This window comes from Benincasa hispida, chromosome 2 (genome assembly GCF_027475165.1).
Source record: "Benincasa hispida cultivar pf3 chromosome 2, pf3_genome.v1.1, whole genome shotgun sequence".
In the NCBI taxonomy this organism is placed as follows: domain Eukaryota; kingdom Viridiplantae; phylum Streptophyta; class Magnoliopsida; order Cucurbitales; family Cucurbitaceae; genus Benincasa; species Benincasa hispida.
Window position 1 is genome coordinate 54,234,543 of NC_143479.1, and position 16,721 is coordinate 54,251,263.

Below are 16,721 nucleotides of genomic sequence, written 5' to 3' on the forward strand. Positions count from 1 at the left end.
ACTCATCCTTCCAATAAATGTTTTTTTTTTCTCAGGTAAAGAGAAAAAATTGTATTAGGCACTTGCTACAGAGATCAACTGTGCATGGGATCAAATTGGCATATACATCAAAGTTATATCAAACTTGTACTTTTTTTTTTTTTTTTTTACTTCAATTTGTTGTACTCAAGTATCTGCCTAAATAAGTTGATATGCTACATAAGTTTCATTTAGCTCCACAATTTTAGATCATTTACCAAAAAAAATCATGAAAATTATGAAACACCCTACTTTTCCCTTCATTACATCAAGGGACCAAAAAAAACCATCTAAAATTTAATATTTTTTTGTTCATATTGGACACTTCACAGTCATACAAAAAGGTTCAAAACATCCTGATGTAATTTTAATCCATATACTTTCAAATGTCTAATCTTTTAATCCATGTAGATATAGTATTTAAAAGTCAACTTTGATCGAAATTGGCTAAATAATAACAATAATTTTCATGCAAGAAAATATATAATATGATAGAGAGAAGTAAAAATTTTAATAAACGATAAAAAGTTTACAAAAAGATGAAATAAGCGATAGAGATTATATTTATGAATATTTAAAAGTACATGAATCAAACTTGAAAAGAAACTTCGAAATACAACCAGCCAAATTTTATTAAGAAAAAAAAAGGTGCTCATAAACATAAGACAAGAAAACTTCCATAAACCCTAAAGAACCACATATCTGTGGTTTTTCAAGGGTATTCTAGGATTCCCATTCTAGGGTTTTTGGGTAGGGTTATTAATAAGCACTTTCGCAGTGCCGCCGCAAGCCAGAGCCTTCGTCGGAATTGTTCCAACCTTATGAACTCCTTCGGCGAAAATAACCCCCATTCCCATATGTAAATGTGGTTCAATGTGACAATGAAACGCCCAAACACCTGGATTATCCGCCACAAATCGAATCGCCGTCCACCCATATGGGAATATCACCACCGTGTTCCTCAACGGTGGGTTTTTCAGATTCAATTTCTTCTCATCCACGGCGGCGGAAAATTTCCCCTCTCCATACCCCAAAACCCAAAAATCATGCCCGTGTAAATGCCAAGGGTGAATCTCACTATGTTTGTCGTTCAATGTGTTAGCGTTTTGTAGAATCACATCCACCGTTTCCCCCAAATTGAACATGTAAACGCCGTTGTCGGTGATCGTGTTCGGGTTTGGCGGTGGGTTGAAGATGTCGTAATCCTCCGAGAATGTTTCCGGTGGGGGATTTTGGTTGAAGGTGTTGTTTAGCCCGATTTTGATGGCGCCAAGGTACGGCGTTGAGGGGAGGGATAAAGAGACGTTGTTGATTGCCCATTTTGTGAAGCCGCCGTTCATTCGATTTTGGGTGTTTAGAAGGAAGATGCGGCGGTTAAATTTGATCGGTGGGTTTGGGCTGCCCATAGCGGCTAAGATTCTGTATGTGAAGTTTTTGCTTCGGGCGTAATCCTCCCAATTGGGGGTTTCTGGCGGCGGAGAAACGGGTAATTTGGCGACGGAGTTCGGGAGGTAATTGAGGAGAGTCAGTGCAGGCGGCGTTTTGGGAAGCCGCCCACGGACGCCGACGGAAACCCAGTAGTTCTGTGCTGGGTCTTGGTTGGTGGTGATGAGGACGGAGTAGGACTCGCCGGAATAAATGTCGATATCGGAGGTTACAAATGGCTCAACGTAGTTACCGTCGGCTTCTACCACTAACAGTTGGTGATTCTAAAGAAGATGAAAAAAAAAAAGTTAAATTTGTTTAATTTTAGTTCTCTTTTAGAAAAAATTTCTTGATAAAAAAAGTCAAACTATCTACATAAATAAATAAAAATCTCACTCATAACTTCTATCGACTTTTATAATTCTAAAGATGATAGGAGAAAAAACTTAAATTTGTTTAGTTTTAGGTTTTTTTTTTTTTTTTTTTTTTTGAAAATTTTTATAGATAAAAAAAATGTCAACAATTTATAAAAATAGCAAAAAGAACACTTCTATCAACCTGATAGAATTCTTTCTATCACTAATAAACTCCTATTTTATGTAAATAGCTTTTCTTATATTTTTTATTTTTGATTTTTTTAATTTTCAAATGTTTAATTTTAGTCCCTCAAAATTAATTATTATCAAAATTGATTAAACAACAAAAAAAAAAATTCATTGTGAAAATTTATAGCAAAAATATTAATAAAAATAAAGAGTAATGAAAAATTGGACATTACTAATTAAGAGTATGGATTAAAATTAAGATTTATTAAAAGTATAGATTCTAAAATCAAATATTTAAAAGTATAAGAACTAAAATTAAACTAACTCCAAAATATGAACTAAAATCATATTTTAATTTTTTAATACACATGTAAAATGGATTTTTTTTAAAAAAAAAAAAAAAAAAAAAAAAAGAAAGATTAACTTACTACTTTAAAATGAATTAATATGCTACTTCAAGCTATTAATTTTATTTTATATATATATGTATGTGAATTTCATAGCTATTCAAAACTAAATTAGAGAAATTTTATCATCAAATCAAAGTCATGTGAATGTTCAAACCCAATAATGAAAATACCTGAATTTAATTATAATAGAAGACAATGTTAAAGATGCACCACCTAACCAAAATTTTCATTAAGCTTGATTCAATATTTCTATTATATAGTAAAAAAATTCATGAAATACATAAAAATAAGTAAGAAATATTAATCATGTACATATAATATAAATAGTAAACATTTTAATTTGTATTTTAAATATCTATTTACTAATTTGAATATTTTTTCTTTGTTTTTCTGATTTTATAATTTTTTTCATAAATATCAATCGACATAATTTTATTTGTTGATATTTCTATAAAATGAGGCTTAAGTACATTTATTGACAATGATATTTCTAAAAATGCTAATTTAATTAGTCATTATAGTAGATTGATAAAAATAAAATGATAAAAAAATGGTAATTTTACCTTAAATTTAAATTTTATTTCCTAAAGAAGAATAAAGGTAGATCCTTCTAAAATAAAGAAATAAAGAAAGGTGGATCCACATGAAAGGCCATGTAGATCTCATAAATCATTTTTTTTAATTAAGAAGAGAGAAAAAATAAAGTTAAATTATTAAAATTTTTGTTAACTAGAAAATACTTTCTAGTTACTTCCCTAAACTTCATTTTACGAATTATAATATGGAGTCATTTGTCCATAACTTCTTAAGTTGGTGACTTGGTATAACAAATTAATTTCACTAATAAATGTGACATATTTATAGAGTAGTCCTATCTTCATATTTTTTAATACTTTTTATATTTACCAATAAACTCAATCTTATTTTTTAATCTATTTTTTATAATTATGGAGAAACTTAATCTTACAATTTGGAACCCTAAACGGTCTTATAAATTATCTAATAAATAATGTCATATTACTTATTATTTTTATATATTAGTTCTTAAGTAAATTTTTATATGAGCCATTTTTTATTAACATAATGACACTGAGTCCTTGTTGCAGCCCGGGCTACTGAATCCGCTGCTTTATCTTTGGTATCAACAATTAAGAATTATTTGCCCGCCGTATGACTGACCGACAATTACTAGCGATTCCGACTTGTTTTAATAAAAGATAACATCCCAATAATATTTTTAGAATAAATATTGAAATTCAAGTAAAAAGTAAAATTGGAGGAAAACATGTGGGGTTGTCAATCACATCCTTTGTCATAAGGGGAATCTGTGTAGACTCTCTCAATATTGCTTCATGAGTTAAAGATGGAAAATTGCCTAAAAATTAAAAAGTTATATAAAAAAATTTCAAATACTATGTCAATACTATATTTTTTTCATTCACACTAAAAAATTTCTTCATAAACAAGTTTTTAATTTTAATGGACTTTTTATTATTTTTAAAAACATATTGACATGGTAGTGTTACTATGAAAAAATTTCTAAAAGACTAAAAATTTTGTGTTTCACATCTACCTCTCTTATAGAACTTTATAGGTCAAGCACAAAAATTATCGGAAATAACCGTCAAAATACCGTTAGTCTATATATGGCTTAATAAAATTTAAAAAAAAAAAACCTAAATTTTTGTGTTTTAAAAATTTACATATCAAGTAGAATTCAAAATTGAACTTTAGAGCCTCATTAAATGTAAAATTCAAATTTATATCTAATAGATCAATCAATTTTTTAAAATTTAAAAAATTTCAGGGATATATTAAACACAACTTTAGAAAACGGAGGGATCAAGTAAACATAAACCTTAAAGTTCAAAGATTAAGTTTACAAAATACATCTAGTGACTATAGTTGTTTTACATTATTTATTTATTTAAAGGTCCGGAGATACAAATTATAGGTCTCTTGATTGCTAACACGTTCGTATATCGGTTGAGTTATGTTCACTTTGAATAATTATTAAGTTCAATCTGGATTTTTCTTTAGTAAGAGAGAGAGAGTTACCCCAATGGCTAAGTTGAGGGCAGACAATGAAGTGGTACTTGCAATTCTTATCCTATAAGTCTTCTTGGGTTTGACTTGGAGGATAAATGGTGCACATTGTTCACCTCCTTTCAACTTACATTGCTCCAAATTCTTGTTGTATTTAGCTGCAATTGAACAACTGATCTGCCCTCTCCCATTTATCAGTATGGTCTTCAAGAAGAAAAGACAAGGACACAAAAAAAAGATTATATTTAAACCTCTCAAATACCATTAATCAACAAGATAAAGTACAATTACTAAATCTCTAATCAATACTTTACCTAAATCAACCAAGTTAAAACACTAATGACAAACTTTTTTTCCTTAAAAAAACAAAAAAATCAAACTTTACCCTATGTAGGGTGGTCTAATTTCCAATTTTTTTACTTTCTTACATGGTTACATATAATCCAAATTTTGTTTATGTATTATATGGCTAAATTGAAAAAAAAAAAAAATTAACATTCATTTCAAACATACTCTTATATCCTTTTCAAAGGTATAGTATTATTTTTACGTTAATAAATATTTCAAAACTATTTTTAAAATAGAAATCATTTAGATTTTTAGATGGAAATTGAGACTATATTAACTCCATTTGTATATTGGTAACTTAGATAAGTGTGGCAATATCCGGTCACAATTTAAGTTCTATTATTTATCAAATATTTCAGAATTTCTATTCTAAGAATAGTTTTGACATGTTTATAAAAGATAAGTTAATCTCATGACTTTATGAAAAATTATAGAATGTTTAAAAAAAAAAAAAATTACAAAATCTTAATTTGAACTTTCCAAAAAAGTCAACGAAATAATTTGTCTAATATAAAAAGTAATTATTATATATATATTTTTTTTTATAAGAAACAATTTCATTTATGGAATGAAATCTATGGATATCCATTGGTACACAAGGACCCTAATCATAGGGTGTACAACAATTTCATTGATTAAAGTAATTATTATATGTATAACAAAAACCATATTTCAAGCAAGGAAGGAATTTAGAAGAGGGAGAATATTTTCTGAATATGTTTTCTTTTGTTGGAAATTACACCTTAAGTTATATACATGTCTCAAAAAGATATGTGTATTTTTATTTTTGTTATTTTCTTTAAAAAAAAAACCATGTGTTTTGATTCTTATTGTTTCATCCTTGTGTAATTTTCTTTTTTAGTATTGAATATGTAGGATGAGAGATTAAACCTCCAATCTTTAGAAATGAAAATCATGTCAATATCATTAAGTCAAGTTCTCTTTGACACTCGTGTAAATTTTACCCTTGAATTATATACTTATTTTAATACATATAATAATTATATGTGCCAATAACCCTCTAATCTTTTTGTGTTTTTTAAAATCCTTTTTTACATATATTTTCAAAAACGTAACCAAGCCAATTTTTAAAAATTTGTTTTTATTTTTAAAATTTGGCTGAAAACTTATTTTCCACATCTAAAAATGGATATAATTTGAAGAAATAAGATTAATTTTCAAAAATCAAAAAGACAAAAAAAAAAAAATGAAAGGGTTACCAAATGGAGCTTTTTTTTTAGTTTTCAAAAATCAAAAATCAAAAATGAAATGGCTACCTCTCCTATTTCCAAATTTATTGCTTTGTATTATATTTTCAAAAATCTATTTTTGTTTTTGAAATATTAAACTGAAAAGAAATCAACTTAATTATAAAAAATAATAATAAAATACCAAATGGTTATTAACCGGGACTTTTGCTTTTTGCTTAAAATTAAAATTATAATACTATTTTTACCAATAAATTTATTGGTTTTTATTATCTACATCCAAGCAATGTTTTGAAAAAACAAGTCAAAATTTTAAAAAAAAATAAAAATAAATTGATTTTATTTTAAGAATTTAACTAAGAAACCACACATATGTTTCAATTTTATCTCTTTTGATTTGAGATGTGTTTATTTTTATGCATAAATTTTAAAACTGTGTTTCAAAAAATTATCCTAAAATATTGAAATTACTCCATAATTTTTTTTTGAGGTTAAAGTAGGCCTTTAAATTTTTAAACCTTAACCATCATGCCATCTCCATCTTTTTGTTTAATAGTAAAAACAAAAAATAAAAACACTCTCAGTGAGGTATATATATTAAAATAAAATTTCAAAATAAATACATGAATAAAATTGAAAAATTTCAGAGTTAGAGTACAATATTTGAATCTATCTCACAATTCAGAAATATTTTGTATAATTTAACGAAATATGCTATTGGATTATTAATCCAAACATTAATTTAATAGATAATATATAAATTAAACTACCTCGGGTTCACCAATCCAACGCATTGGGCTGGAGCTGAGGCCAACTTCTTGCTTGTGAGCACTTTTATGCCACCAATCACTAAGCAATAAGTTGATTTCTTCGTCATAATGGAAAGGCTCTTTCTTTCCTTCTTCTGGATCTATTATTAAGGATCCATACAACCCTGCCGATCTCTGCATTCCCAAATGGCCATGATAGAAATATGTCCCAGGCTGCAAAAAAAAATTCAACAAATGAATAATTTTTTTCGGAAACGTAATTGCACTTTCATCGACATTGACATTTTAAAACTTTCTCACCTTATCTGCTTTGAACTGATAAATGAAGGTTTCACCTGGATTAATGGCACATTGCGAGATGGAAGCAGTGCCATCGGCCCAGGGAGTTTCCCTCTGCAAGATTCCATGCCAATGAATAACAACACCTTCAGTGAAGAGCTTGTTAACCAGCTCTACAATGATGGTGTCGCCAACGTTGGCTCTAATCGTTGGCCCGGGAAACTGGCCATTGATTCCCATGACGAGGTTTTCGACACAGTCCGGGGACCAAAACATGTACTCAACCTCCCATTTGAAGTATCTGGTATTGTTAACTGCCTCAGAGAGAGTTATTCCAAACCCAGAAATCATTGAGAAAATCAAGAAGATGACTAGAAAAGGCAGAGGAAACAATGGCTGATTTGCAGCTTTTGCCATATTATTATTCTCCAGGCAGGGAAGAACAATAAGCAAAGCAATGAGTAAGGAGGGAAGAAGGGGAGTTTGTGAAAGATGCCACTGCAATTTACAATTGGCTCCTTTTTATAATGAAAATTTGAGATTTTTTTTATTGAAAACACGTGGAGGTTCAAACTCCAGATCTTGAAGTCAATAGTACAAATTTCATGTTGGTTGAGTATGATCCTGGTTTTGTTTTCTCGTTTTATTATATTTATTTTTTATTTATTTATTTTCTTAATTGTGTTAATATTTCTAAATTTCAGATTTTGAAGTCAATAGCAGAGAGGTAAATCATTAAGAAATTGAGAGAAAATAAGATTAATTTTAGAAAACCAAAGACAAAAAATGAAATGGTTATCAAATCGAGCTTTAGCATTTTGGTGTTTAAATTTTGAAAATTAAGCCTGGAATACCTCTCCCATTTCCAAATTTATTACTTTGTCATATATTTTCAACTCGTTGTAAAAAATATATTTTTCGTTTTTGGAATATTAAATGGAAAGGAAATCAACTTAATTATAAAAATAATAATAATAAAATATCAAATGGTTAATAAACTAGACTTTTGTTTTTTCCTTTTAAAAAATTAACTTTATAATACTATTTTCATAAATAATTTTTTTTTTTTATCTATTTTCTAACCATGTTTTAAAAAGTAAGCCAAAATTTTGAGGGAAAAAAAAATACTTTTTGTTTTAAGAATTTAACTAAGAAACCGCTCATATGTTTCACTTTTATCTTTTTTGATTTGAGATGTCATAAATTAAACCTTGTTTCAAAAAATATCCTAAAATATTGAAATTACTCTATAATTTTATTGGGGTTAAAGTAGGCCTTTCAATTTTTAAACTTTAACCATCATGTCATCTTCATATTTTTTTAAATAGTAAAAATAAAAAATAAAAACTCTCTTAGAGTTATATATATAAAAAATAAATAAATTTCAAACTAAATACAAGAATAAAAATGAAAATTTTCAGAGTGAGCACAATATTGATACCTATTTCACAATAGTACAAATTCATTGTTGGTTGAGTATGATGATGTTTTTTTTTTCTCATTTTGTTTTATTTATTTTGTAATTGTGTTAATATTCTAAATGTTTATTCTTCTATGATATATCACTAATAAAAGGAAAGAAAGAAAAATAAAACTTAGACCTAAATGATGGAACCTACCATAGTGATTTAAACATAGAACTTACTTTAAAATGTTGGAAAATTTACCTTTTTCATTTTTGAGTTTTACCTATAGATTCATTTAATTCTTAAATTTTTGAAATGTGACTTTTTAGTTCATCAATTTTGAGAAATATTGGTAATTCAACTATATTGATATATCGATTGATATTTTAGAAAAAAAAAATCATGGGTATCACAAAAATTTATAAAAATGTTATGATTTTTTTAATGATATAAGATTGCTTCGGTGGAGAAAATGTTAGACAGAAAATTATGCTATTATATAGAGAATTCGATATTGGCTTTGTTGCTTATCTCGCCTTCAGCCATCACATTTCCTTCATTTCATCCTTCATTATTATTAGACTCAATCGTCACTCCGAATTGCATCGCAGAAGATTGATTAAATCTTCCCAGCCCATCAAAATTTCACAAAGGAGCTTCATTTTTATTTCATTTCATCCTTCCCAATTCCCCTATAATTTCTTTTCACAAAGGAGCTTTTTTGCTTCCTAACATCCTTTCCTTGATAAAAGCACTCTTTTCCCCTTTAAATAGAAAAATTAGATAAAACGGGCTCTTTTGAAAGAATTAGAAAAAAAAAAAAAAAAAAAATTGTCTATGCGAATGCGTTGGTTGGAAAAACGAATTCATGAAAATGACATATGATCATGTCCAATCTATTGTATTGAGAAGATATGTAGAATGTGTATCTTGTTGAAACGATTTCTCCACCCAAATTAATATAGCTCATTTACTATATCAATTAAAACAAAAGAATAATGTTGCTATATTTTAAATTCTTTCCTCAATTCTGTCGATTTACTATTCTCTAGAAACTTTCATTATATAGATCACTCTTCCTTTATTTGTGTTTTATAATTAAGATAAACATTCTCGACTATATATATATTTGTTATATCGTAGTTGTTTTTATTTTCTAAAAAGATATCCAAATTTAAACGTAAATTAATTTTTATTTTATAAAAAATATTAAACTAATATATATTATTTTATTGAAAAAAAACATATAAAAGTAATATAAACAATATTAATTTAAAAAAATACTCAGATTAATACAAATAATAATATGTTATATAAGCTCAAGCTCAAATTATATTAATTAATTATAAATAATGAATAAATGTGGGAGCATTCTTGAAACATTACGTAAATTCAAGATATATTTAAGTGCAAATCCTATAAAACAAATACAGTTATCTAAATATTTTTATATATCTATGAAAACATTTATATAAAATAAATATGATTATCTAAATATGTCGAGAATTTATAATTCTAGATATAAAAATTTTAGTTATTTACATTTTCAAAAAACCGCCATTTAATGTTCAACTTTGATAACATTTACACTGATTTTCAACGGAAACAAAATGGTATGAATGTCTAATAAAACATTCCTTTGAAACAAAATGCTAGTGAATGGCTAATAAAAAGAAAATGGTACTTAAAAGTGAAAGCACAGTGGCCGAAAGAAAATAAGATGATGATGAGGAAATAAATAAATAGGAAAGAGAGGTGGGTGAGTTGGTTTTGTTTAAAATGTCGATGTTGACGAAAATATGAAGATCTTAATTTTACAGAAATTTCGATTGAAATATCGATAAAATTTTAATTTCGATGGATATTTCTGGAAATATTGTAAAAACAAAAAATTTCAAAATAAATTTAAATTAGTAAATAAATATTTAATAATTTTTTAAAAAGTTAACAGGTTTATTATTTATATTTTATTTATATTAGTGATATTTTGTTGCTTAATTATTATGTTTTCAAGATTTTTCTACGATATAATGGTAATATCGATTCACCCCTCATGGTGAGATCGAACCGATGAAAACGTGGAAATATGGTTAAAATTTAGGGGTATTTTCAAATTTAATAAAAAAGCCCAAATTATTTACAATGAATAACAAAATTAAAAAGAATAAAAAATTAGTGGAAGAAAGCCTAGCCCAAAGAGTGAAATACCAAAATTATCCCTGCTCACACAAAAAATCATGACCCACTAACGATTAATCAGATTATCAAAATCTGCCGATACCCACTTCCGTTTTCCACGTCTTTTTCTTGCAGCATCAACCAATCTCTGTTTATCACCCTCTATCTTGCCAGCTTCTACCTCCATTGCTTGTTCTTTCTCCTGCTGCTGTTATTTTCGATTTTTTGGTCTCTCCTTCATCAATATCATCAACCGATCTCCGTTACTTATTTCGTTGCCTCTTCCTCTTTACCAAATTCAGCTTCATCTTCATTTTATTCTCCCATTGCTGCTTTTAATTTTTCAAGGTTACAATCTATCATCATATCTTCCAAGGTAACAATCATTCTCTTTTTTTTCATTTCATTAATTCTTCTATTTAATCATACTTATTAAATATTATTGAATCTAATTTTGTTTAACTAGATAGTAAGCAAAAAAAAAAATAGTCAAATTTGATGAAAGAAAATAATGAAAGCTGAATCATCAATAATCAAAGCAAAAGCAAACAAATCTGAAGAGAAGAAAAAGGTAAACTATCAATAGAATCTTAACATCAATACATACTTTTTTTTGCATTATGTTTATCTCAAAGATAGACAGTGAATTTGAATTAAGATAGATAGAGATAGATTCTATCTCTATCTATCTCAGATAGACAGTGATAAACTTCAATGGTAAATACTTATAATTGTTTCTATAATTTCTATGTGGTTTGCACTCTATATTTGTTTAGTTGAGTGGGTCTATTGATAACTTTGAATTGAGATAGACAAGGACGAGATAGTCTACCTGAGATAGATAGTGATAGACATCAATGGTAAACACTAATATCTGTTTCTACCGTTTCTATATAGTTTACACTCTATATTTGTTTAGTTTGGTGGATCTATTATTGATAACTTTGAATTAGATAGACAAAGATAAAGTACTATCTCTTTCTATCTAAGATAGAAAGTGATATAGGGTTATCTATCTCAGATACACAGTGATAGACTTCAATTGTAAACATTAGTATCTATTTACTATATGGTTTGCACTCTATATTTATTTAGAGATGAGGTAGGCAGTGATAAAGCAATATCTCCATCTATCTGAGATATACAAAGATAGTGAACTATCTCTATTTATCCTCTGTCTATTTAAGATAGACGGAGATGGAGCACTATCTATGTCTATCTCAAATAGACAGTGAGATAGAAATAGTGATATACTTCAATGGTAAACACTAATATTTATTTCTATAGTTTTTATATGGTTTACAACCTATATTTGTTTAGTTCATTGTTATTCCTAATAACTTTAGATTGAGATAGGCAGAGATAAAATACTATCTTTACTTATCTCAAATAAACAGCGATAGAACACTTTCTTTATCTATCTCAGATAGACAATGATAGATCTCAGATAGATGATGATATATATTGTTAAATATTGTTTATGGTTATCTTAATAGTTGTTGGTGTTAATAGATATTGTTAAATATCATTGATAGTTTTAAAAGGAGAGACCAAAGAGACAGCAAAAACCAACTAAAAAAATATATTCAAAGAATACTAGGAAGAAACCTGAGAAGAAGAACGAAGCACAACCTCGAACTTCAACTCAAGAATATGCAAAATTGATGGCAGACACTGCTTCATGCTTTAGCTTGAACATTTCTCAAACTCAATTTCAACCTAAATCCCAATCTCAATCTCAATATCAATCTTGTAGTAGAATTACTTTACACAGTTTGTAAAGCTTTAGATTGAAAACTTCTTTGTACTTAGTTTTCTACTTTACACAATTTGTAAGTTTCTTTCTACTCGTTGACAATCATCTACTTCTGGAATTCATAAAATTAATATGTTTTGTTCATTGTCTTATTCTACTATCACTGTCTATTAACATCAATGTATACTTGTTTATCTGAATGGATTTATTATTGATAAATTTGAATTGAGATAGACAAACATAGAACACTATCTCTGTCTATCTAAGATAGAAAGTGATAGAGGGTTATCTCTGTCTATCTCAGATAGACAATGATAGAGGGCTATCTCTATCTTAGATAGAAAGTGATAGTGGGCTATTATTGATAAGTTTGAATTAAGATAGATAGAGATAGAGTTCTATCTCTATCTATCTAGACTTCCATAGTAAACACTAATATCTGTTTTTATAGTTTCTATACCGTTTGCACTCTATATTTTTTTAGTTGAGTGGATCTCAAAGAGATAGAGCACTATCTCTGTCTATCTCAGATAGACAATGATAGACTTAAATCGTAAACATTAATATCTGTTTTTATAGTTCCTATATCGTTTGCACTCTATATTTGTTTAGTTGAGTGGATCTCAGAGAGATTGATCACTATCTTTGTCTATCTGAGATAGCAGAGATAGAACGCTATCTCTATCTATCTAAGAGATACAATGATAGAGTTCTATCACTGTCTATCTCTAATAGATAGAGATAGAATACTGTCTATCTGTCTATCTCAGATAGATAGTGATAGAGTTGTATCATTGTCTATCTGAGATAGACAGAGATAGAATACTACCTATTTATCTGAATAGATCTATTATTGATTTTTTTTAAATTGAGATAGACAAAGATAAAGCACTACCTCTGTCTATTTGAGATAGACAATGATAGACTTCAATGATGAACAATAATATTATATCAGTCTTTTTGTTGTTGGTAGATAATTTTTTATCATACATACTTGTTTATGATAAACAATAATAATTTAACATCAATACATACTTGTTTATCTGAGTGGATCTATTATTGATAACTTTAAATTAAAATAGACAAAGATAGAGTACTATCGTTGTCTATATAAGATAGAGAGTGATAGAGAGCTATCACTATGTATCTTAGATAGACAAAGATAGATGGCTATATATGTCTATCTGAGATAGACAACGATAGAGGGCTATCTCTGTCTATCTCAAATAGATAGTGATAGAAGACTAAGGTAGACAACTCAAGAACAAAATAAATAAAAAAAATATCATTCATAAACTCTAATGTCAATCCACATATCTATACATGTGTTACAATGAAAAAAATAATGATTTAATCATTTGATTAATTGGTTCAAGTTTGCAAGTCCTGCTATTGTGGCCTTTATGATTACAATGAGTACATTTTGATGAAATTTTAAATTCACCTATAGATGGAATTCTTTGTTTTTTAGGTCTTTTAGCTTGACTTTTAACAATAGAAAGTAATGTTTTCATGACATCATCTTCAACTGTCCAATCTAAATGAATTCCAACAAGTCGAACATAACCACTGCATTTTGCTGATAATGTTCTTCTATAATAAAAGTTAGTTACATAAGAATAGGTATCTAAATTAAGAATTTGGAGAACGAAAAGTGCATGTGCACATGGAATTTCCTCAAAAATCCCATAGTCGACAACTGCAAGATCCCAAGTCTAGCTTCACAATGAACTGTTTATGTCCATCCACCATCTTGTATTTAATGTTGCTAATGGGATCAACCTAATAGATAATACGAGAAAGTAATTAATATCAATAAATAGAATACTTTCATTGTTTATCTAAGATAGACAGTGATAGATAGACAATAAGAAAAAGACAAAATTCTTACCAAGAAACTGTTGGGGTGTATGCCCTAAAGTCTCGTAGTTTTATATTAGTTGAATCAATGATTGATTGATTTTATATTACTTGTGCAATAATCCACTAACCTAAGATCCAAGGTTATCTGATGTAACTTAAACATGTATGTGAACACATACATGTGGATCATGTTTAAGTGATAACCTAAATGGTCTGTAGTATATGGATAAGGTTGGGTACCTTATATTCTGGTAACACTACTGATATGGGCCACTTTGTAGTTGTTACAATTTTTGTAAAGTACTAGAAATGATCTGATCCTGATCATTCTTATGGAAACATGTGAGCGGGGTATATTATACAAAAGAGTTTGTATAAATACCGAAGCAGGAAATGTTAAGTCTCTCTTTATAACGTTGTTGCTAGAAGAGACTTACATTTCACCAAGATTACCATAGGTGACTTGACCTTAATCCTGAGTGAGTTGTGAACTTTTGCCTATGAGGATGATCCTTTGATTTGTATAGATGAGAGTGGCAAGATTCGTCAACTCAATAAGCCTACCATTTCGGGTTTTGTCTGATTGGGGACCTGGGAACATAGTTATATAAGAATGAATTCACTCTTTCACTATAGTTAAGGTAAGAAAATAAATTACTCCCGTTAAGGGCTGATTCTGGGGCTTGAACAATGAGGCGACTCACCCTCTCTGGCTTGAGAAGGGTTCAATCATAGTTGTACTATGACTAATTGTTCATTAGAGGGATCAGTGGTACTTAAGGAGTTAGATGTAACTATAGGGGTAAAACAGTAATTTGACCCAATTGTACTTACGAACAATTTTGTGAAGGGTCAATGTACTGTTGACTAGTTATATACAATAGACACAGAAATATCTATAGTGCGAAGAGTTTAGTTGTCGATCTTTAGTGGAGTGACCGACAGTTAATTAATATTAATTAATTTGATTAGAAGAGTTTAATCAATTAATCTCGTATCATTGGAGCTTCAATCTATAGGTCCATAAGGTCTTTTCGTTAGCTCGACGAGGACTGATGGGAATCAAATTAATTTTGGTTTAATTTGAATTATTCAAATTAATTAAAGAGAATTAATTGGACAAGATACAATTATATAATGTATATCAATACATTATATAATTTTATGAGAGAAATAAACATTTGAATATGATTCAAATATTAATTTTATGAATATAATTCATATAAAAACTATATGTTATAATTTAATGTGAATATGATTCATATTAAATTTATGTATATTTTTATGAGAGAAATAAATATTTAAATATAATTCAAATATTAATTATGTGAAGGTGATTCATATAGAAAATATATATTAAAACTAATATGAATATGATTCATATTGAATTTATATAGTTTGATGAGAGGAGTTAACATTTTTGTGTTATTCAATTATTTATACAAATGTGATTCATATAAAAATAATAGGTTAAAATTAATATAAATATAATTCATATTAATACCTTAGATTATTTGAGAGAATAAGAAACAGTAGTTTATGTTATATATGATATAATATTAACTATAGGTTATATGTTATATGCGATATAACATATAGTTTAAATATATATTAAAGTGGTTAATATATATATTAAATTCAAATTTAATATATACTGCGTTCTGTTCATAGGTGCCAAACCTCATAAACCAACACCGGTCCGTTTAACTTTGGAGTTTCTATGATTGAGCCACCGAAAAGGAAGGTGCACCCTATTGGTATAGGTAGTAGATTTCAATTCTTTTAAGCCTTTCTTAACCATACTTTCATGTCCTCAGGATCTCTCTCATTCGGATTTAATACCGATTCATTCATGTACCCCTCCTGAACTCAGGTCATTACATGCTCACCAGCTTTCGCTTGGTTTGTCCTCGGACCACATCTTACTGGGAGAGGTTTTGCTCTGATACCAACTGTAATTCCCCAGGCCCAAGATTCGAACCAGGTGCTGAATCTGGATTCCGAATCTTGGGCCTAGGGCATTACAACATTACTAGGCAACAAAATATGAAGAAGAAGAAGGGAAAAGAAAAGTAATAGCGTCACAAAATTCAAAAGAAAAAAGAAAACTAAGAAAGTGATCTATAGAAAAAAGAGAAGAGAAGGGGGAGAAGAAGAACTCTACCAGAAATCGACAAAGAATGATGAAAACCTCAAAAGAAGAAGAAGAAAAATGAGGAAATCGATCGAAGAAGAAGAAGAAAATTATGCTTATAAAAGAGTAGTGAGGAAAAACATATGAATAGGAAAAACAAAAAAATCATTTTAAAAATAATTGAAATTAATTCTTGAAATAATCACCTAACAATTAATTCATATATTTTCTTTTGCCTTAGTCATTCCCAACCATAATTAGAAGTGTAAAGTTATTTTATATGTCCCAACATTAAAAATAATATTAATTTACTTTCTAACCATCGTGAATGGAAA

General features: G+C 28.2%; 1 protein-coding gene across 1 annotated transcript; it reads right to left on the minus strand.

Moving 5' to 3' along the window:
- Window positions 1-647: 647 nt before the first annotated feature.
- On the minus strand, window positions 648-7,525 carry LOC120071747 (L-ascorbate oxidase-like). The gene is made up of 4 exons (XM_039024124.2): window positions 7,071-7,525; window positions 6,771-6,983; window positions 4,457-4,648; window positions 648-1,727 (listed from the first exon to the last, which is right to left on the minus strand). Exons 1-4 carry the CDS (start codon window positions 7,464-7,466, stop codon window positions 756-758), a joined length of 1,773 nt encoding a protein of 590 aa, XP_038880052.1. The 5' UTR covers window positions 7,467-7,525; the 3' UTR covers window positions 648-755.
- Between the last annotated feature and the right edge of the window lie 9,196 nt (window positions 7,526-16,721).